A 23,476-nucleotide genomic window follows, 5' to 3' on the forward strand; every position below is an offset into this window, starting at 1 on the left:
TGAGGCTGGTGGGCCCGTAGGATAGATGAGAAAACCGAGGCTGGCAAGGGAAGTGCCTGGCTTTCACTTGCAGGGAAGTTCTTGGCCAATCTTGGCTCTGTCCTGGATCATCCGAGCCCACATTCTGTGCTCCCAGTGCTTCTTGGGCCCTGGGCTCTGCCCCACCCTTGACATTTTTTTTTTCTTTTTTTCTTTTTTTTTGAGACAGACTCTGTCACCCAGGCTGGAGTGCACTGGCGTGATCTCAGCTCACTGCAGCCTCCGCCTCCTGGGTTCCAGTGATTCTCCTGCCTCAGTCTCCTGAGTAGCTGAGATTACAGGCGCCCACCACCACGCCTGGCTAATTTTTGTATTTTTAGTAGAGATGGGATTTCACCATGTTGACCAGGTTGGTCTCGATCTCCTGACCTTGTGATCTGCCCACCTCAGCCTCCCAAAGTGCTAGGATTACAGGCGTGAGCCACCGCGCCCGGCCTGACATTTTCAATTATCTTATGTTTACCATCATCCCAGCTCCACCTGGGTCCAGCTGGTCCTGCCCCAGGCATCCTGGGAGGGGGCGCAGTTGGGAAACCAGTGAGTGAAGGGGAAGCTGGTCCTGGGGGAAGCCGGCCCTGCTGGAAAGGCCCGGCCTGTTTCCAAGCCCCTTTTGACAATGCACCTCCACTGCTCACAGTCCCTCGCTTCTCAGGCATCTGGGACTTCGGGATTTTGGCCAAGAATAAGAATGACAAGGGAACTCTCACTGAGATTTTTCTCTGAATAAGCATCATCTCAGTTAATCTTCCCAGCAGCCCCTAGGAGATGAGCTTTATTCCATTTTATACGGGAGGAAATGGAGGCTCAGAGAACCCAAGAACCCACACAGTGAGTAAAGGGAGGAGGTCAAGAGGATTCAAGAACAAACCTCATCCCCTATAATGCCCTTCCAGACCCCAGGGCCAAGAGGTCATTTGTAAGGCAAACAATACCACTACGACTACTACTGACAATAGCAAACATTGACCTAGCACCTGTTCTGGGCCAGGTACACCCCTAAGTACTCTGGGCATGTGAACCCATCATCACAACATTCCTATGAGTTAGGCCCGATCAGTATTTTCATTTTACAGAGGAGGAGACTGAGGCACAGAGAGGCTAAGTAACTTGCCCAAGGTCACACAGCTAGGAAGTGGGAGAGCAAAGCTGGAGTCCAGGAAGGCTGGTGCTAGGGTTCATGCTCTCATGGTGCTGTCCCTCCTCCTCCATCCCCCAGGAGGTGATTCAGGGGGACATACCACCCCAGGTGAGGCAGGCTCCTTCTCCAGGAAGGGAAAGCCAGGGTCTGGAGAAGTACAGGTTCCATATCACGAAAAAAGTCAGGAGCAGGAAGCGGTTGATGTCTGGTTTAGCGGGGGTGAGAATGTCCTCTCGGAACAGGCCTCAGTCTCCCCTATCAACCCCAAAGAAAGGTGAGAGCCGGGCCTTGGCAGGACTCCCCAGGCCTGGACGTCCCACGATTCTGGTCCCAGACACTGGCAGAGCAGGACTGGCTGCCCAGTGAGCAGCCCATACCTGCGGCTGGGCACTCTGCGATGTAAAACGCCCAACTCAGGCACCATGAGAAGTTTTGCTGACTGGTTCCAGCCCTTTCCAGAGAATTCTGAGCGGGGCCACAGGCTGGGGCAGGGATTGGTTAATAAAAGGAGCTGGAAGAATGTTCCTTTGCTCTGCCCCTCACCCCTAGGCCCCCAGAGCCAGCACTTTCAGCTTGTCAAGAGAGAAAGGTGCAGGAGGCATGGTAAAACCCAGGGCAGAAGCGGGGCCGTGGGCGGCGGCGAACAAGGGCCTCTTTTGTTATTTCCCTAGCAAGGGAAAGGCGGCTGTCCTGACTGCTGCGGACAGAGGGGCCGTCAGCTCCGTCCAGTGAAGCCTGGAGCTGGCCTCTGAGAGGCCCTGAGGGCAGGAGTGCCTTTCTCGTGCCTGGAATGCCCTGCATTTCCAAATCCTCTCCTTCCTGCCAGGCCCTCTGCCTCCAGGCTGTGTGCTCACAGGCTAGCATGCCCCTCTTTAGGCCTCAGTTTCCTCATCAGCAAAATGGGACTCTGGACCATGCCTGCCTCCACGTGTCAGAGAGATCAAAGGAACTAATGCATTTGGGGCAGCGGTTCTCAGCCTTGGCCCCGCGGACATTTGGGGCCTGAGGATTCTCTGTGGGGGGCTGTCCGGTGCATGGGAGGGTGTTTAGCAGCATCCCTGGCCTCTACCCATCAGATGCCAGTAGCACCCTACTCCCACTGTGAGAATCAAAATTGCCTCCAGACATTGCCACATGTCTCCTGGGAGCAAATTTGCTGGAAGACTCACTGATTTAAAGCATATCCTCTAAGGCCTGAGACACAGTAGGTGCTTTGTCCCTGAAGGTAGCCAACGTTTTTTTAGCTCTCTACAAACATCGTCTATTATTATCATACCCATTTCACAGATGAAGAAACTGAAGCACGAAGAGGTTAAGTAACTGGCCCAAGGTCACACAGTTGGTTAAAAAGCCAGGACTGGGGCCAGGCATGGTGGCTCACGCCTGTAATCCTAGCACTTTGGGAGGTTAAGGGCAGGGGGGTGGGGGTGAGGGGCAGATCACCTGAGGTCAAGAGTTCGAGACCAGACTGGCCAACATGGTGAAACCCCGTTTCTACTAAAAATACAAAAATTAGCCTGGCGTGGTGGCAGGTGCCTGTAATCCCAGCTACTCGGGAGGCTGAGGCAGAATTGCTTAAACCTGGGAGGCGGAGGTTGCAGTGAGCTGAGATCGTGCCACTGCACTCCAGCCTGGGCAACAGAGTGAGACTCTGTCTCAGAAAAAAACCAAAAAAACAAAAAAACAAAAAACCAGAGTTGGAACCAAGCAGCCGAACCCAAGCTCCTCTCCCCACTGCCTGATCACTTGTGTTAGTTCTTGTCTCCATAAACTCCAATCTTCAGAAAGCCCTCTGAGATTTCCAAACTCCCACTCCAGTGTCTGGATGACATCACTGTCCTCTGGGAAGCCTGTCTTGATGTCCCACCTTCCCCATCCAGCACAATCGCTCCCTTCCCTGATGGCCTCCACTGAACCACAAAAGAGTTTGGGTTTTCAATGAGGCAGACCTAGGCTCAAGTGCCAACCCCACTATTTTGTCAATGGCTATGAGATGCTGGGCAAATGGCTTAATCTCTCTGAGCCTCAACTTCCTCATCTGTAAAATGGGTCCATCACCTCTGGGTCATACTGCATGGCTGAGAACACAGACCCTGGAGCCAGAATGGTGAGGTTTGAATCTTACCTCGGCCACTTCCCAGCTGTGGGAGCTTGGGCAAGTGAGGGAACCACTCGGTGCCTCAGTTTCTTCGTCTGCAAATGTCAGTAATAACACACCAGCCCACAGAGCCACAGTGAACATAAAAAAGCTCACAAGCATATCATGAGTGCTTAGAACCATGCCTGGCACTTAGTAGATGCTAGAGGTGCTGGCTGTGGCTCTTTTGAAGTCTCCTCGGGGGACAGAGGAGAGTGCAAGAATAAGGCATGTGATGTGGCCCAGGACATCAACAAAGCTGAGGTCACTTCCTACAGCCTCCCAGGTGTCGGCACTTTCTTGTAGGGGAGCTGAGTACAGTGGAAATCGAAGTCCTCTCTCTGCGCAGAGGGCTGGTAAGGTCCCGCAGGAGAGTAGAGCTAAAAGGGTGGGGAAGGGACTTCACTAGGTTGACCGGCAGGGCAGGGGCTTGCTGGCCTCCCCGGCTCTGCTCCAATGTCTTTTTCTAGCTGGGGCTCACTGTTGTGTTCTGCCTATGGGTGCTCCTACCAGCACCACAGGCACCTTCCCATGGCTGTCCCTCTTCGTGTGAATTTCAAGGACAAACAAAAAGAGCAGAGAGCCTAGACTCTCTGCAGATAATAGCAACAGCAGCAATCCTTTATTAAGCACCTACTGCGTGTCAGCACTTTTGAGCCTTCCCAGCAGGTATCATTATGCCCACTTTGCAGATGAATAAATTGAGGCTCAGGGGAGGGAAATCACTTGCCGGGAAGTGGTGTGACCTCATGTGGCTCTTCCCAAGTCCCCAGTGCATCTCAGCTGAAAAAAGCAGTTTGGACACACGTGTCTGACTTGTTCCAGGCCCGGGCCAGGTCTGCCCCTAGCTAGGGTGCTGACTTTGTGTCTTCAAGGTCTGGCGGTGTCAGAGAATTCTGCTCATCAGTCCAGAGAGCACTGTCCTGTTGAGTTGGGTCAGGAAACACGATCTTGCTCCCTGCTGCATCACTGGAAGTCACGCCAGCCTGTTTACACACCTGGCAGGAGCTCCGGGAAAGTGGAAAGTTGGCTGGACCTCAGAGGAATTGTTCTGGGGTCAGCGGGTCTATGTGCCCACTTGAGGGATGGGGCAATGGGTCAAACCGGGTAGGGAGAGCATGGAGGGGCACAGATGAGGGATCTGGGTCCACTAGGCTGGGAGAGGTTAGCAAAGTCTCTCCAGTCCCCTTCTGGGCCTCAGTCTTCCCAGCTCAAAATAGAAAGGGCTGGAAACCCTGATTCCTGCTCAAACGTTACGCAAACCAGGAAGCAGTCTGGGGTTTTAGACCCTGTACAGGTTCTGAAATCAGAACTTGTGTTCAAATCCAAATTCATGGAATGAATACTTTTTCACTGAGCACCTACTATGTGTCAGGCACTACTCTGGGTACAGGGCTGCCATAGAGCACACCATAAGCATAAACCTGCTCTTAGGTCACTCACAGCCAAGGGGGAGAGGCAGACACTAGACAAAGAAATGATGATTTCAGATCAGGATGAATGCCATGAAGGAATAAAACAGAAGGCTGTTTTAGAGAGTGATTTGTGGGATGAAGAGGGCAGGTGTGCTTGAGAAGCAGGAGGACTTCTAGGAGGAGGTACCATTGGAGCCAAGACCTAAATGACCAGAAGCACCCAGCTGTGGAAGATCTGGGGCAAGAATGGTCCAGGGAAGCAAGTGCAAAGGGCCTGAGGCAGGAGCAAGCTTGGCAGCTTTGAAGAACCAAAAGAAGGCACATGAGGCTGGGGCACAGTGAGAAAAGACAAGGGCATGGGAAGTTGTAAAATCAGGTTTTCTAATTTCTGTGTTTGAGGCTCTGAGACCCTGGAGGGACTGCCCCTTCCCAGGGCTAGCAAATTCCTAGAAAGAATAAACTACTAGCCTGCAAGCATTCCTTCATATGTGAAACAACCAGTCGAGACCCCATACTCCCTACCACCTCTTTTTGAGGGATCTCACATGAATCCACCTGCCCTAATCACCCCAGAGCCAGGTACAAGACAACTAGGGGAAGCCCCTATGCCCCCAGACCCACTGAAATGATTCAAACTAACTAGCCAATCCTAAACCTGCACACCCTGCCTTGCCCGAACATATTGCCCACAGTAAAGGCTCATGCCCACGTTTCCTCTTATTCCCTCTGCCTCCCGACGGACCCTGCTGCTCCCCTGTGTGGCCGTGTGGCATGGTATGCCTCCTGCTTCTAGGGCCATCTGAGTATAAAAACTTCTTTGATAATGCTGATTTCTGTGTCTGTGTGTTTATCATACCCAAATAAAACAAATTCCATTACCATTAAAACAGACACAAGGGGACAGGTGGGCAGGAGCCGGATGACACAGGGCCCTGGGGCCACAGCTGTGAGCATGGGTGTCATTTTAAATTCTACTCACCAGCTGGGGACCTTGGGCTACAACATTGCACTGTGCTGACCCTCAGTGCCTCCTCATAGGCCTCCCTTGTCTGGATGTTCTAAGCATTGGCTGCAATGCATGTGAAGTATCCAGCATAACACCTGGCGCTTAGTAGATGCTCAGTCTATGGTTGCTTTTGCCAGTTTCTGCCCTCCTGGGTCGCTGTGCACTGGAAGTCTGCATCTAGAGTTGGGAAGATGACTCCTTGCCCTCTCCCCCTGCTCAGGACTTTTCCTGCTCCTGGCCTCTTGTGCTTCCCATTCCCCAGGAGCACCCTTCCTTCCTCTCTTCATCTTACCACATCCAGTCCAAGCGCAAAGCCAGCCAGAGACAAGAAGCCTTCCCAGCTTGTCAGCCTGACCCCAGAGCTTTACGGTGAGTCACAGCCTGTCCCTGTCCCTGGATTGCCAACCTGGCTCTCGAATTAGCCTCTGATTATTCCCGGAGTGTCCAGGGTCAGCAACTTTCTGCAGGAGGCAAAGGGCCAGGGGAGATAGGCGACAGCAGGAGTTTGGAAGTCAGCCTGAGAACCATCTGCCGCCATCTGCCGCCATCTGCCAGCCTAATGTGGGCAGGGGTCTCCTCCTGTCTGCACGTGGGCTCTTCATTGGGCAAATGGAGAGAATCGTAGTAGCTCCTTCTTGGGGTCATGGTGAGGATTAATGAGAAAATGCATGCCAAGAACTTAGCACACAACTGGCATTCTTTCTTTCACTTATTCGACGCATACTTATGAGCACCTACTATGTGCCAGGCACGGGGCTGGCACCAAAGATACAATGGTGAGCAGGACAAAAAAAAAATATCCCTGCCCTTGTGAGCTTATACCCCATGGGTGGGGAGGGGGGAAGGGGGTTAATATAGATAATGCACCAGCAGATACATAATTAAAACGTAATACGTTGCCAGGTAGTGATAAAGACCATGAAGAAAAATAAGGCAGAATGGAGTGTAAAAGATTTTTCATTTTCTATTTTAGATAGGGTCTAAAGATAGGGGCAGGGACGGCCTTTTCGGAGGTAAGATCTGAATGGAGATCAATGAAGGGAAGGAGCAAGACTTGCGGACATCTGGGAGAACAGAGGTTCAGAACGAGGGGGCTGCAAGTGCAAAGATCCTGGGATGAGAGCAAGCTTGGGATATTTAAGGAGCAGTAAGAAAGCCAGAGCGGTGGGAGCAGAGGGCATGAGAGGTGGAGTGGGGTTGGAAGATGGATCAGCAAGGAAACGGGGACCAGAACTCCTAATAAACATACAGTAAACATGAGCTGTCCTTAACCTTTGTTGAGAGCTAGCTACGATCTGAATAGAAATAAGTGAACTTGACCTCTGACCCCCCTCACCTGTCATCTAGAAGTTAGCTGTCAAGAGATTAAATGAAATGTCTTTAGCATAAAACATTGATGAGGCCAGATACAGTTGCTTGTGCCTGTAATCCCAGAATTTTAGGAGGCTGAGAGGGGCGGATAGCTTGAGCCCAGGAGTTTGAGACCAGTTGAGTGGCATGACTCCATCTCTACAAAAAATACAAAAATTAGCCAGGCGTGGTGACGTGTGCTTGTAGTCCCAGCCACTTGGGAGACTGATGTGAGAGGATCACTTGAGCCCAGGAGGCAGAAGTTGTAGTGAGCTGGGATCATGCCACTGCACACCAGCCTGGGCAACAGAGAAAGACCCTGTCTCAAAAATAATTAATTAATTAAAATAAAAACATTGATGACCGATGCCTAAGACAGGGTACTCCCTGGAGAGGGGGATAGAAGTGCTCATCCCTGCCCTGCCCCTCACTGAAGCCTTTGGAAAATTCACTTCCTTTTCTGGGCCTCAGTTTCCTTTTTGTGGGGGTTAAACTAGAATGAGCACCAGTTCTGAAATGTTACGATGGCAACTGTAATATTAATAGCTGACAGTTACTGAGTGCTAACTATAAGCCAGCACTCCAGTAAGTGCCTCAAACATATGAACCCATTTCCTCCCCACAGCAGTATGAGGTTGAACTATGATTAGACCCAATCTCCAGATGAGAAAACTGAGGCACGGGACTGACCATTTCAACATAGTCCTTTGCACCAAATGCTACCAGCATCTCCCATTTTTTTTCCAAATCAATTTCAAAGATCCCAACCAGAAAAGCATGTGTAAAGGTTAAATTGCCAAAAAAATAAAATAAAATGTACATGTCCTCTGAGACACACATTTTGCATGTATGAACTTATTTATTCATTGTAAAATCCTGTGAAGAAAGGACTGTGGACATTTCCATTTTTCAGCTGGGGAACTGGGTTCAGAGAGGTGAAGACACTCTTCCTGCATCACACTGCTCATCAGGGCAGAGGCTAGAGATGAATTCGTATCCAAATGAATCCAAAGCCTGGAACCTTTTTGACCAAGCCAGGCTCTCTCCTGAACACGAGGGTTTGCATCCCAGGAACACGGGGCCCACATGATGGGACCCATCTGGGAATTATGGACAATTGATGCATCAAAATTCAGAGGGAGACATGGGGCTAAACTTCCCAGCCGCTCCTGGGAGAACCAGTCTGGTGGGGTGGTTTTGCCATGTATTCATCTTTTCTTTCTGCTGTAACAAATGACCCCAAATGGAGTGGCTTAAGAAACACAAATGTATTCTTTTAGAGTTTTGGAGGCCAGAATTCTGAAATCATTTTCACTAGGCTAAAGTCAAGGTGTTGGCCAGGCTGGTTCCTCCTGGAAGCTCCAGGAGAGAGAATCCATGCCTTGCCTGTTCCAGCTTCTGGAGGCCACCTGCATTCCTCAGCTCACAGCCCCACATCACATTGCTTTTTCTCCCTCTGCTTCCATCATCCTATTACCTTCCGATTTCAACTTCTCCTGCCTGCCTCTCAGAAAGCCGCCTGTGGATTACATCAGGTCCACCTGGATACTGCACAATAATCTCCCTGTTTCAAGATCCTTTACCTAATCACACCTGGAAAGTCCCTTTTTTCCATAGAAAGTAACATTCACTGGTTCAGGGGATTAGGACACCGACACCTTTCGTGGGTCACTATTCAGCCAGCCACATGCCCGAGATTTCCTTTACTTAACAGCTCACCAAGCTTCATGGTGGCAAGAAGGTCATCCATGTACAGATGAGGAAATTGAGGAGCTGGGGCTATCAGTCAACCTCAGCATCCCCAGATAAGACACGCTTCCAGGCTATGGGTCCAGTATTTCTTGAAGCATAAAAAGCCAACTCCAGAAGACTTTGGGTGGAACAATGAGGTTACCTCCCTTCTAATCCTTCTTTCCTTCTCATTATTTCCAAAACAAAGTCTCAGTTTGGTACTAGTTTGTCTTTAATGACTCACTTGATGATATCCCTCCCCTTGCAACAAAGAGAGGGCAGATCGCAGGCCCATAGCTTCAACCAGGCAGTATGTACCCAGTATTAATCAGCGTTAAATATTTACCTATCTATTGCTAGTTTTCTTCTCCTAATCATCAGTGATGATCCTGGTTTTCCATACATGATACCCACAGAAAATCTCCTTTTAAAGTCATTGCATTTAAATTTTTTTAAAAGGAGAGGGCAGTAAGACATTAATGTAAAAAGAATAACAGGAATGTAATTAAGTAAATAATATTGAGTGGTAAGGGACTCTGGCAAAAATGATGTGAGTGGTATTTGGATGATGGAAACCAAACCAGATTCACTCCATTCTGGGGTGCATGGGGGAAAACTCCCTGTCTGAGCTCCCTGAGGCTCGAATGAGATGATAGAAGGTAAAATCAGCAGGCAGTGTCTGGCCAGAGAAGGTGCTCAATCCGCAGAGCTGGACTTGCAGTTTTTTTCTGGAAAACCTCTGTTGGGGAAAACTCAAGGGCCTCTCTCACTTCCTGGCCGCTCTCACTTCCAAAATCCAGGACTAAGAGAGAAGGAGGAGGAGTGACCGAAGTAGTGTTTAGTAGCTGTGTGACCTCGGAATTTAACCTCTCTGTGCCTCACTTTCCTCATCTCTAAAAATGGGGATAATTGTTGTTTGAACTTCCTACATCTGATGTGAAGAGTAAATGAGCTGAAATTTGAGATGCATGTAAAACAGCATTTTGTAAATGTGAGAAAATCTGTGGCTATTGCTCTAATTATAAACTCCCACTATACGCTGAGCACTACTCTGGACACCTCCTGTGTCTTCCCCTAATTCTCGTAACAGAATGAGAGGGTGTGAGTCCTCCTCACTTCACAAATGAGACTCAGGCTCAGAAATTCAAGGTCTCCAGCCCAGGCTCCCCTCTTCAGAGCCAGACACAAATCCAGGTTTTCTCAACTCTAAAGCCCATGTTCTCTCCATCATTTAACTTCTCTGAGCCTCAGTTTCATCATCTGCAAAATAGGAGAACTAAAACATATTTTCAGCATTAAATAAAAAACTAAGAATTTATAGTACAGGCACAATGTATTAACTCACTGTGGCCAGAAAATAACTGGGAAAGAATATAATATTATGGCTGTGTTATAAATGAAGAAACCAAGGCCAGAAATAGAAAATGACTTGCCCAGCAAGTATGTGGAATGCGAATGCAGTTCTGATTCCAAAGCCTCAAAACTGGGAATGAAAGGACCATCTTCCTGGTCATCTACCTGCCCACAAATTAGGCAAATGCAAGAAAGGGGGCCTCTGACCTTACAGGTGTACTACCATCCCCCCCAAAGATCTCTACCCCAGAGTAAGTCTGCTGTTGGCCACCGTGACACCTTTGTGCAAATTAGAATAAAAGGCCCTTCCTCAGGTGGATCCAGCTGTGCACCAGGGTGCACAGCTTGGCATGTGGAATGCAGGCTGGTTCAGCCTTACTTGCCTCCTCAAGCACCTTGTGCAGTGCACAGCTTGCACAACACTCTGTAGCAGCCTTGCCGAGAGCATCCCCAAACTCTTCCTTCTCAGAGCATCTTTAGAGTCACCTGTGAGTCCCCAGTGTTAAGAACTCCTCTTGGACAGGTGGTCAGTATCATTTAATTTGCTCTCAGGGGGCATAAGGCAGGAAAGGGGGTAAGGCTTCTCTGCAAACAAGTGGGGCTGGAGCTTATTTGCAAGCCTGTTTTATTAATAAGAGTCCCATCTGTGCCCACTAGCTAAGATCACTCCCCAAACCTCTAACTCGCAGGATGGCCACTCTTGGAAAACGTTGATGTAGTCCCTGGGGTAGCATCCCAACTTCCTGAGCCCCCAGCACTCTTCATAGCAAGAGCTAGGATCCCCAGTGGTGCTGGAAGCGGCAGCCATGCATTCCAGAGCTCATCCCACTCCTTTTCATCCCTGCTGACAGCATTTCTGAGCCAGAGGACATAATGTAAGAATTGTTCCTTCCAGCTCTGCTCTGCAGATTGACTCCAGCCTCCCCGAAGACAAGCTCACCAGTCACCAGGAACAGGTGCATGAAAACCAACCCTCTCGACACACAGACTCCTAGAACGGCAAAGCAGCAGTGGATAGATGTCATCAAGCTGGAAACCCAGGCCCCAAAGAGGGGTTGTCTCATACTCCACACTGCCTGGTAAATGACAAATAACTGAACATCTCCAACTTCTTTCCTGATGTGATATCTGCAGTTTCGCAAGTTGTTAGTGATCCATGTATACAATACAACCTGCATTCATGGCGCCAGAATATCCATGTGGAAGAGGCTGAGAAGTGACAATCTGATGTTGGAGTGGACGCTGAGGATGCCTGTCTTGAATTGCCCAGCAAGCATGTTTTGAAGTTAGTCCACCAGCCTCTGTTTGGGGAGGCTCTCACAGGGAGTGACTGGTGAAGATGACCAGAATTGTCCTGAAGCTCCGTGTGCATAACAAACCTACTGTGCTTGCTTTAACCCATGTCCTGTTTTGCACCGAGAATACTGCACTGGCAGTGAGCTGCACTTTTTTTTTTTTTCTAATTGGGAAATGGATTAAATGTGTGTCCCAGATCAATAAAGATGATGATGTTTTCTAAGGATACTTCTTATTCGCATTGTATATGAAATTGAGAAACACGTCTGTTCTTAATGTCAGAGAATCTAATAATGACAATCATATAAATATTGTTATATGGGAGAGGAGGCTTCAGGTATGCCAACAGAGATTTTGAGGGAGGCGAAGGTCCTCCAAAGAGCCAGGCCTGCCTCCTGGGAGGAGGCCCTGGTTCATCAACCACTTAAAGAGGCAGTGACATCTAGAGCCATATAAAGGGTCCCCACAAGGGAACTGTAGGGAACAAAGGGGTGGTTTGTATTGAATTATAACTAAGAAGAGCATGTAAGGCACAGCAGTTAGAAAGAAGTACAGACTCTTGCCTGTAATCCCAGCACTTTGCGTAGCCGAGGCTGGTGGATTGCTTGAGTCTAGGAGTTTGAGACCAGCCTGGGTGACATAGTGAAACCCCGTCTCTACTAAAAATATAAAAATTAGCCGGGTGTGGTGACAGGAGCTGATAGTCCCAGCTACTTGGGAGGCTGAGGCAGGAGGATGGCTTAAGCCTGGGAGGTGGAGGTTGCAGTGAGCCAAGATCGTGCCACTGCACTCCAGCCTGTGTTACAGAGCAAGACCCTATCTCTCTCTCTCTCTCTCACACACACACACACACATACACACACACACACACACACATAAAGGAGTACAGACTCTGCATTCTGGCTTTGCAGCAGCTGTGTAACCTTAGGCAAGTCACCTAACCCCGCTGAGTTTCCGTTTCTTCACCTGTCAAATAGGGATGCAAATAACAGCTGCCTCTCTGGTTGTTGTGGGCATTACATGGGACAAGCCTGACAAGCTCCTAGCATGGCCCCTAGCACATGGTAAGAGCTAAGCACTCAATAAAACACCTTCTTCATCAGGCTTAGCACCATCATAAGGGATTAGTTACATCCCAGGGGCTCTCCCTGTTATCTCTCCCTGCTTTCCATTCAGTTGTGCATGTTGGCGTTCAGATAGGAAGAGGAGCCTTTGTGAAGCTCAAGCTTCAGAGCCCTCTCCCAAGCCTCGTACCGAATCCTGTATTTGTAAATCTGTATTCATTTTCTTCAAGAGTCCCCCTCAAGTAGTAAATGCTCCAGGCCCCATAACCCTTGGATCTGCTCCTGGGTTCATGTTCTTGCTAGAGAACAGAGCAGAGAGAAGCTGTCGGGACCCCTACTGAGAATAGAGACCTTGTGTTTTATCTCTTCTTGCCGGAGAGCTCTGCCTATGGCCTCGCAGACAGCAATCAGTCAAGGCTCAGCCACCCACACTTCCACCAAAGATGTTTCACAAAGCCTTACTCAACCTCTCACATCAATCCCAGAAGCTAGCGGTGTAATCGCTCCACTTACAGGGAAGCAAAACCCAAAGAGGAAAGGAGATTGGTCCAAGATCTTAAGATCCACAGGTCAGAAAGTGGCTTGGGGTGGGCTGAGTTTTGCAAAGGTGACCTCATCCTTCTTCCATCATTTATTGTGTTTTTCTCTTCCACGTCGAGAAAGTCTAATAGCTTAGATAATTCCACACTAATGAACTTGCTGTGTGTTAGCCCTGGGTCTCCTTTGAACCACCTGGTGTCACCTTCTTACTCCATGTGCCCAAGGAGGGCTCCTTCTTCCAGGAAAAGCTCCCTGGTCTCAACTGATCGGTGCTGGGTAATGCACCACTAAATTATACCTCCTCTTTACTTTTATTTTTGTGAACATTTAATATCTCACTGAGAGATGGTGAAGCAACTTCCTGGAGGTAGAAGCCTTATCTTACAAGCCCAGTGCCCTCTCATGATGCCCTGGCTGGGCTGGGCAGGGCACAGGTGAAGAACCCAAAAGGGACCTGTGGTACCATCTCCTTCCAGCCCCCACTAGTGTTGATTTCAGTTATGAGTCCTGAACTCCACCTGCGGCCTTTGATCTTACAGGGGTTACTTCCTTGGGGAGACTGAAAACAGCTAGGGTTCTGGATTCTGACAAGCCGGGGACTGAATACCGACATAGTCACTTGCTGTGTGACTCTGAGCAAGGCACTTTCTCTCCCTGAGCCTTGGTTTTCTCCTCTGGAAAATGGGTCAAATAATCTTTCCCCTCTGAGACGCGTTGAAATGATTAAATAAAGTGATACACAAAAGGCAAATCCTCACCCGTAGTAAGCACTCATGAATCTTACCGTCCTCATCACGTAAGGACCTGGTGCAGAAAAAGACCAGTCACTGCTTATTGGGCATTTATTCTGTATGAGGTTTAGTTATAAGAGATTTACATCTATTGCCTCATTGATATTCACCGCTGCCCTATGGGTGGGCACTATCATTTCTCCCATTTTTACACGAGTAAACTGAAGTTCAGAGAGGTTAAGTGACTTGCACCAGGTCACACAGCTTGGCACCCAGTAAGTGTTCATTGTGACTGTCGCGTGAAATGTGCAATACAGCACCAAGCACAGAATTAGAGCTCAGGAAAGAAAGAATTCTGCTAGGCACAGTGGTTCACGTCTGTAATCCCAGTATATGGGAGACCAAGGTGGGAGAATTGCTTGAGTCCAGGAGTTCCAGACCAGCCTGGACAACATAGTGAGACCCTATCTCTATTAAAAAAAAATTAGCTGGGCATGCACCTGTAGTTCTAGCCACTAGGGAGGCTGCGGAAGGAGGATCGCTTGAGTCCAGGAGTTGGAGGCTGCAGTGAGCTATGATCACACCACTGCACTCCAGCCTGGGTGACCAGCGAGAACCTGTCACTGAAATGAAACGAAATTATTCCCATGGAAGTGAGATCCAGAAGGCAGGGTGGGACTCAAGCTCTAAGGAGCAGTTGGGAAGAGGGAAGAGGCGTTAGGAGCGTTCACAGCGGTCCGCGGCAGGTGCAAGGGAGGGAAGGCGAGGGGGTCTGGTGGAGCCTGTCTACACTGGGACCTCAGCGGTCTCCCAACTTGGAGGCTTGGGAGAAGAGGATCTCGCCTGTGGCTGACCGGGGGCGCACAGGCGGAGGAGGCGTTACCTTGGGCGGGAGGGCGAAGACCACCGGCAGCAGCGCGAGCGGCGTGAACAGCAGCACCAGCAGCCGCCGCGCGCTCCACACCTTCTTGGCCGCTGCCGCCAGCGCCGCCATCAGCGCGATCGCCCGGCGGTACGGGCCGGCCCGGGACTGCCCCGCCTGGCCCCGGCGCCGGCTTAAAGCCTGGGGGAGGGTCGGGGAGGGGCCTGCGCTGGGGAACCCGCCCTCTCCCTGCTCCTCCTGGAGGAAAAGGGTGGTGCCTGCGCCCCTGGGACCGGGTGAAAGAGGCCCGGGAACGTTGGAGAAAGTTAGGCACTAGAACTAGCAAATGGGACCCCAGCCGCAGGGCAGTGTGGCCTTGGGTCTTAGCCTCTTGGCTTCCCAGCAATGTGGCCTGGGGCAGCTGGCTTATCCTCTCCTCGCCTCTGTTTACTCGCCTGTGAGATGGCTGAGGATGACAAGGCGAGGATTAAGGCGCGTACTCCTATTACCGGGGTTCAAATCCTGGCACTGCCACTTACTCACTGCGTGGCCTTGAACAACAGCCTCTGAGCCTGAAAGTGGAGTGGTGATAACAATAGTCTACACCATGGAATACTATGCAGTCACAAAAAAGAAGGACATCATGTTTTTTGCGGGAACATGGATGGAGCTGGAGGCCATTATCCTTAGCAAACTAACACAGGAACAGAAAACCAAATGCCGCATGTTTTCACTTATAAGCGGGAGCTAAATGATGAGAACACATGGACACATAGAGGGGAACAATTGACACTGAAGCCTATGGGAGGCTGGAGGGTGGGAGGAGACAGAGGATCAGGAAAAATAACTAATGGGCACTAGGCTTAATACCTGGATGACGAAATAATCTGTGCAACAAATCCCCATGACACAAGTTTACCTATACAACAAATCTGCACATGTACCCCTGAACTTAAAAGTTAAATTTTTAAAAATAGTCTACACCAGACAAGAAGGTTGTTAGGAAGTTTAAATGAGATAACACATGTAATGTGATTAGCGCAGTGTCTGGCAGAGCAGGTGCTCAATGAGAGTTATTGCTGCTGATGAGTTATTCTTATTTTGGGGTTTTTTTTTCTTTTTTTTTTTTTTGAGATGTAGTCTCACTCTGTAACCCAGGCTGGGCTGGGGAGCAGTGGAGCGATCTCGGATCACTGCAACCTCTGCCTCCCGGGTTCAAGCAATTCTTCTGAGTAGCTGGGATTACAGGCGTGTGCCACCATATCCGGCTATTTTTTTTTTTTTTTTTTTTGTATTTTTAGTAGAGATGGGGTTTCACCATTTTGGCCAGGCTGGTCTCGAACTCCTGGCCTCATGATCCACCCATCTCGGGCCTCCCAAAGTTCTGGGATTACAGGTGTGCATCACCACGCCCGGTCGTTATTCTTATTTTTTTTAAGGTGGGTGAGTCACTTCTATTCACTTCTGTTTATTCTCAGGTAACCATACAGGAGTGCAACTGTTGGGTTGCCCAGTATTTGCAATGCTTAGCTTTTTAAGACACAGTCAACCTGTCTTCCAAAGTGATTGTACTATTTTGCACTTCCATCAACAATGTATGAATCATCCAGTTTCTCCACATCTTTGCCAACATTTGGTGTTGTCACTGTTTATTTTATTTTAACCATTCTGACAGGGATGTAGTAATAGCTCATTGTGGTTTTAATTTCTATTTCCCTAATGGCTAGTGATGTTTAACATCTTTTCACATGCTAATTTGCCATCTCTATATCCTCTTTGGTGAACTATCTTTTCCTGTCATTTGCCTGTTTTCTACTTGTATTATTTGTTTTTTTACAGTTGAGTCTTGAAAGTTCTTTGCAAATTCTAGATGTCAGTTCTTTGTCAGTTATGTTGTTTGCAAATATTTCTCCCCGTCTGTAGCTTGTCTTTTCAGCCTCTTAACTATATATCACCAAGCAAACATTTCTAATTTTGATGTAGTTAAATTTATCAAATTTTTCCTTTGGATGATCGGGTTAAGCTCTCTGCATAGCCTTAGATCCCAAAGAGTTTCTCGTATGTTTAGTTTGCTTTGTTCTCACAGAAGTGTCCAAGGAAGAGAATACAGTCATGGGTTCTTAGTTTCTGTTTCTGGTTGGGCCAGTAAAGCCCCTTCCTCATCCCTCTTTTCTACTCATCACTAGAGACAGAAACTAAAAACCATGGCTTCAGGCTGCTAAAAGCTTAAAACAAACAAACAAACAAAAAAAGAACAACAACAAAATAAGGCAGGTTGGACAAGCTTGTCAGAAGTTTTACAGTTTTGAAACACTGTATTCATTACAAAATAACTTCATTCTCTCCTCCCACAGCCTCTGGAAACCATCATTCTGCTTTCTGTCTCTATAAATTTGATTAATCTGGATAGCTCATACAAGCGGTATCATGGAATATTTATCCTTTTGTGATTAGCTTTGTGTCCTTAAGGCTCACCCATGTTGTAGCATGTGTCATAATTCCTTTTTAAGGCTGAATAATATTCCATTGTATGGATATACTATATCGTGTTTATCCATTCATTTGTTGATAGACATTGGGTTGTTTCTACCGTTTGGCTATTGTGAGTAATGCAGCTATAAACATAGGTGTACAAAGAGTATCTGTCCGAGTCCCTGCTTTCAGTTCTTCTGGGTATATACCCAGAAGTGGAACTGCTGGATCATAAGGTAATTCTGCGCTTTTTGAAAATTATTATTGAGAAATGGCCATACTGTTTTTCACAGAGGCTGCACTATTTTACATTCCCACGATGTGCAAGGGTTCCAGTTTCACCACATCCTCACCAACACTTATTTTCTGTGATTTTTTTAAATAATAGCCATCCTAGTAGGTGTGAAGTGGTATCCCATTGTGATTTTGATGTGCGTTTCTCTAATGATTATTGATGTTGAACATCTTTCCATGTGTTTATTGGCCATCTGCGTATCTTGTTTGGAGAAATGTCTATCCAGGGCCTTGGTCCATTTTTTTAGCATTTTGGTTTTTGTCATTTGCATGGCTTTTTTCAGTAATTGCTCTAGGTATTACATTGCATGTACATAACTTATAATTTATAATCCACTGGTATTGCCATTTAACCAATTCCAGCAAAGCATAGAAACCTTACTTCATGCCCCTTTGCCTTACCCAGTTTAAAATACTTCCTTCAGTATTTTCTCTACATACATTTAGAACCACATCAGTGTTTTAACTTTTGCTTCAACTATCAGGTATAATTTTTTTTTTCTTTTTGACATGGAGTTTTGCTCTTGTTGCCCAGACTAGAGTGCAATGACGCCATCTCAGCTCACTGCAACCTCCGCCTTCCAGGTTCAAGTGATTCTCCTGCCTTAGCCTCCTGAGTAGCTGGGATTACAGGCACCCACCATCACACCCGGCTAATTTTTTGTATTTTTAGTAGAGACGGGTTTACACCATGTTGGCCAGGCTGGTCTCAAACTCTTGACCTCAGGTGATCCACCGGCCTAGGCAACACAAATTGTTGGGATTATAGGCATGAGCCACCACGCCTGGCCAAGAACTTCCTTTAATCATTCTTTGAGACCAGGTCTGCAGGCAACAAATTCTCTTAGTTTTCCAACATCTGAGAAGGTCTTGATTTCCCCTTGATTCTTATTTTTGGTGGACATAGAATTCTGTTATTTTCTTTGAGCACTTGAGAAATGCTATGCACCTACTTTCTGGCCTCCATGGTCTCTGGTGAAAAATCTGATATCATTTGAGTTATTTCTTCTCCATAGGTAAGGTTCATTTCTCTTTCTCTTGAATAAATATTTTCCAAAATTTCTTTTTTTTGGTCTTATGTTTTGAGAAGTTTGGCCATGATATGTCTTGGTGTGGATTTCCTTGGTTTACCCTAGCAATATTTGGAGTTCACTCAGCTTCTTAGGTCTGTAGATTTATATATATACACACATATATATACACATATATATACACACATATATATACAAATATATACACACATATATATACACATATATACACACATATATACACATATATACAAACATATATATACATATATACACACATATATACACATATATACAAACATATATACACACATATATATATACACATATATACACACACATATATACACATAGATATGTTCATTCATATATCTATATACCAAATATACATATATGTATATATAAGCCAAAAGAGGTTTAATTAGCTCATGGTTATGCAGGCTGTACAGGAAGCATGGTGCTGGCATCTGCTCGGCTTCTGGGGAGGCCTCAGAGAGCCAACATGTATATATGTGTGTGTGTGTGTGTGTGTGTGTGTGTGTGGTATATATATATATTTTTTTATATAGTATATATTATATATACTGTACAAAAATACAGATATACTACACAATAATATTCCATTGTATGGATATACCGTATCGTGTTTATCCATTCATTTGTTGATAGACATTGGGTTATTTCTACCTTCCGGCTATTGTGAGTAATGCAGCTATAAACATGGGTGTACAACGAGTATCTGTCTGAGTCCCTGCTTTTATACAAAAGAAAATAAGATATATATACTATATATATATTTTATACAAAAGAAAATAGTATATATATACTTTCAGTATATATAGTATATATTATACTGTATATACTATATATATTATACAGTATATATTATACTGTATACAATCTATTTACTGTACAGTATATTATATATACATATATACATATACTATAGTACATATACATATATATGTACGTATATATGTATATATGTATACTACATATACTATATATACAGTATATATAGTATACTATATATACAGTATATATAGTATACTACATATACTACAGTATATATACATATACTATATATACATATATATACTACAGTATACTATATATACATATATTATATATACAGTACAGTCTATATTATACTGTATATAATATACCATACAGTCTATATTATACTGTATGTAATAGACTATACAGTCTATATTATACTGTATATAATATAGGCTGTACAGTCTATATTATACTGTATATAATATAGGCTGTACAGTATATATAATACTGTATGTGATGTAGACTGTACAGTCTATATTATACTGTATACTTATATAGACTGTACAGTCTATATTATGCTGTATACTTATATAGACTGTACAGTCTATATTAGGCTGTATACGATATAGACTTCCAGTCCATATTAGGCTGTATACGATATGGACTTCCAGTCCATATTAGGCTGTATACGATATGGACTTCCAGTCCATATTAGGCTGTATACGATATATACTTACAGTCTATGTTAGGCTGTATACGATCTATACACTATACAGTCCATGTTAGGCTGTATACGATCTATACACTATACAGTCCATGTTAGGCTGTATACGATCTATACACTATACAGTCCATGTTAGGCTGTATACGATCTATACACTATACAGTCCATGTTAGGCTGTATACGATCTATACACTATACAGTCCATGTTAGGCTGTATACGATCTATACACTATACAGTCCATGTTAGGCTGTATACGATCTATACACTATACAGTCCATGTTAGGCTGTATACGATCTATACACTATACAGTCCATGTTAGGCTGTATACGATCTATACACTATACAGTCCATGTTAGGCTGTATACGATCTATACACTATACAGTCCATGTTAGGCTGTATACGATCTATACACTATACAGTCCATGTTAGGCTGTATACGATCTATACACTATACAGTCCATGTTAGGCTGTATACGATCTATACACTATACAGTCCATGTTAGGCTGTATACGATCTATACACTATACAGTCCATGTTAGGCTGTATACGATCTATACACTATACAGTCCATGTTAGGCTGTATACGATCTATACACTATACAGTCCATGTTAGGCTGTATACGATCTATACACTATACAGTCCATGTTAGGCTGTATACGATCTATACACTATACAGTCCATGTTAGGCTGTATACGATCTATACACTATACAGTCCATGTTAGGCTGTATACGATCTATACACTATACAGTCCATGTTAGGCTGTATACGATCTATACACTATACAGTCCATGTTAGGCTGTATACGATCTATACACTATACAGTCCATGTTAGGCTGTATACGAACTATACACTATACAGTCCATGTTAGGCTGTATACGATCTATACACTATACAGTCCATGTTATGCTGTATACGATCTATACACTATACAGTCCATGTTATGCTGTATACGATCTATACACTATACAGTCCATGTTATGCTCTATATGATCTATACACTATACAGTCCATGTTATGCTCTATATGATCTATACACTATACAGTGTATGTTTTGCTGTATATGATCTATACACTATACAGTGTATGTTATGCTGTATATGATCTATACACTATACAGTGTATGTTATGCTGTATATGATCTACACACTATACAGTGTATGTTATGCTGTATATGATCTACACACTATACAGTGTATGTTATGCTGTATATGATCTACACACTATACAGTGTATGTTATGCTGTATATGATCTACGCACTATACAGTGTATGTTATGCTGTATATGATCTACGCACTATACAGTGTATGTTATGCTGTATATGATCTACGCACTATACAGTGTATGTTATGCTGTATATGATCTACGCACTATACAGTGTATGTTATGCTGTATATGATCTACGCACTATACAGTGTATGTTATGCTGTATATGATCTACGCACTATACAGTGTATGTTATGCTGTATATGATCTACGCACTATACAGTGTATGTTATGCTGTATATGATCTACACACTATACAGTGTATGTTATGCTGTATATGATCTACACACTATACAGTGTATGTTATGCTGTATATGATCTACACACTATACAGTGTATGTTATGCTGTATATGATCTACACACTATACAGTGTATGTTATGCTGTACATGATCTATATACTATACAGTGTATGTTATGCTGTATATGATCTATATACTATACAGTGTATGTTATGCTGTATATGATCTATATACTATACAGTATATGTTATGCTGTACATGATCTATATACTATACAGTATATGTTATACTGTACATGATCTATATACTATACAGTATATGTTATACTGTACATGATCTATATACTATACAGTATATGTTATACTGTACATGATCTATATACTATACAGTATATGTTATACTGTACATGATCTATATACTATACAGTATATGTTATACTGTACATGATCTATATACTATACAGTATATGTTATACTGTATATGATCTATATACTATACAGTATATGTTATACTGTACATGATCTATATACTATACAGTATATGTTATACTGTACATGATCTATATACTATACAGTATATGTTATACTGTACATGATCTATATACTATACAGTATATGTTATACTGTACATGATCTATATACTATACAGTATATGTTATACTGTATATGATCTATATACTATACAGTATATGTTATACTGTATATGATCTATATACTATACAGTATATGTTATACTGTATATGATCTATATACTATACAGTATATGTTATACTGTACATGATCTATATACTATACAGTATATGTTATACTGTATATGATATATATACTACATATTATATATATAGCCAAATTTGGGAAGTTTTCAGCCATTATTTCTTTGAATAATTTTATGTCCCACTTTCTTTTTCGTCTCCTTGCATAATTTCAGTGATACAGATGTTAGATCTTTTGCTGTAGTTCCCCCTGTCCCTGCAGCTCTATTTACCTTTTCAGTCTATTCTCTCTCTGTTGTTCACAGTGGGTAATTTCCATTGTTCCATGTCCCGGTTCACTGATCCTTCTGCCTTCTCCATTTGCTGTTGAACCCATCCGTTGTATAATATTTTTCAGTTATACAATTTTCATTTGATTCTTCTTTGTATCTTCTATTACTTTGCTAAGTCTTCTGTTTCTTTGCTGAGGTTTTCTACTTTTTTCGTTTGTTTCCAGTGTGACACCATCACTGTCATCTTAATATTAAGCATCAAAAGTCAGTTTGACCAGCCTGGTCAACATGGCAAAACCTCATCTCTACTAACAAACCAACAAAAAAAGCTTTTGAGGAAAAGTTTGAAAAAAAACTTCTATCATGATCCGGGACATCATCAGAGGGCACTGAGCTTGTAAGATAGGGCTTCTACCTCCAGGAAGTAGCTGGGTGTGATGGCATGCTTGTAATCCCAGCTACTCAGGAGGCTGAGGCACGAAAATCATTTGAACCCGGGAGGCAGAAGTTACAGTGAGCCGAGATCGCACCACTGCATTCCAGCCTGGATGACAGAGTGCGACAATGTCTCAAAAAAAAAAAAAAGTCAGTGTGAGACCTTCCACTTGTCTTATACAGCAAGTGACTTTCGTTTGGAACCTGGACATTTTGGGTACTGTATTACAAGATTTTGGCTCTTATTTAAAACTTCTGTTTTTGCTGACTTCTTTCAGTGCTCTTGCAAAGGAAATGGGGATGTCACCTCATTACTACCAGACGAAAGTAGAAGTCCAGTTCCCCACCTCATCCTCCATTAATATCTGAGGTGGGGGGAGTTGTTAGGCTGTTTTTGCATTGCTATAAAGAAATATGTGAGGCTGAGTAATTTATAAAGAAAAGAGGTTTAATGAGCTCATCGTTCTGCAAGGCTGTACATAAAACATGGCGCTGTCATCTGCTTAGCTTCTGGGGAGGCCTTGGGGAGCTTTTACTCGTGGCAGAAGGCGAAGCAGGAGCAGGCAGGTCACATGTCCAGA

The 23,476-nt window shown here is 44.8% G+C and overlaps 1 protein-coding gene across 3 annotated transcripts in view; it reads right to left on the bottom strand.

The window, feature by feature from the left end:
* SLC13A3 (solute carrier family 13 member 3) overlaps positions 1 to 23,476 on the bottom strand; it is a 127,280-nt gene that overhangs the window by 78,120 nt on the left and 25,684 nt on the right. Inside the window, exon 1 of one of the 3 annotated variants that reach the window (XM_514696.7) lies at positions 14,684 to 14,845. The exons of 1 other annotated variant lie outside the window; for it this stretch is intronic. In XM_514696.7, coding sequence (XP_514696.2) covers positions 14,684 to 14,794 — 111 coding nt within the window. In that variant the 5' untranslated portion in view covers positions 14,795 to 14,845. Of the gene's footprint in view, positions 1 to 14,683; positions 14,846 to 23,476 lie in introns of those variants that run through there. One more of the 3 variants, XM_016938056.3, reaches the window with a different exon arrangement.

The sequence above is a fragment of the Pan troglodytes genome, chromosome 21 (genome assembly GCF_028858775.2).
Source record: "Pan troglodytes isolate AG18354 chromosome 21, NHGRI_mPanTro3-v2.0_pri, whole genome shotgun sequence".
In the NCBI taxonomy this organism is placed as follows: domain Eukaryota; kingdom Metazoa; phylum Chordata; class Mammalia; order Primates; family Hominidae; genus Pan; species Pan troglodytes.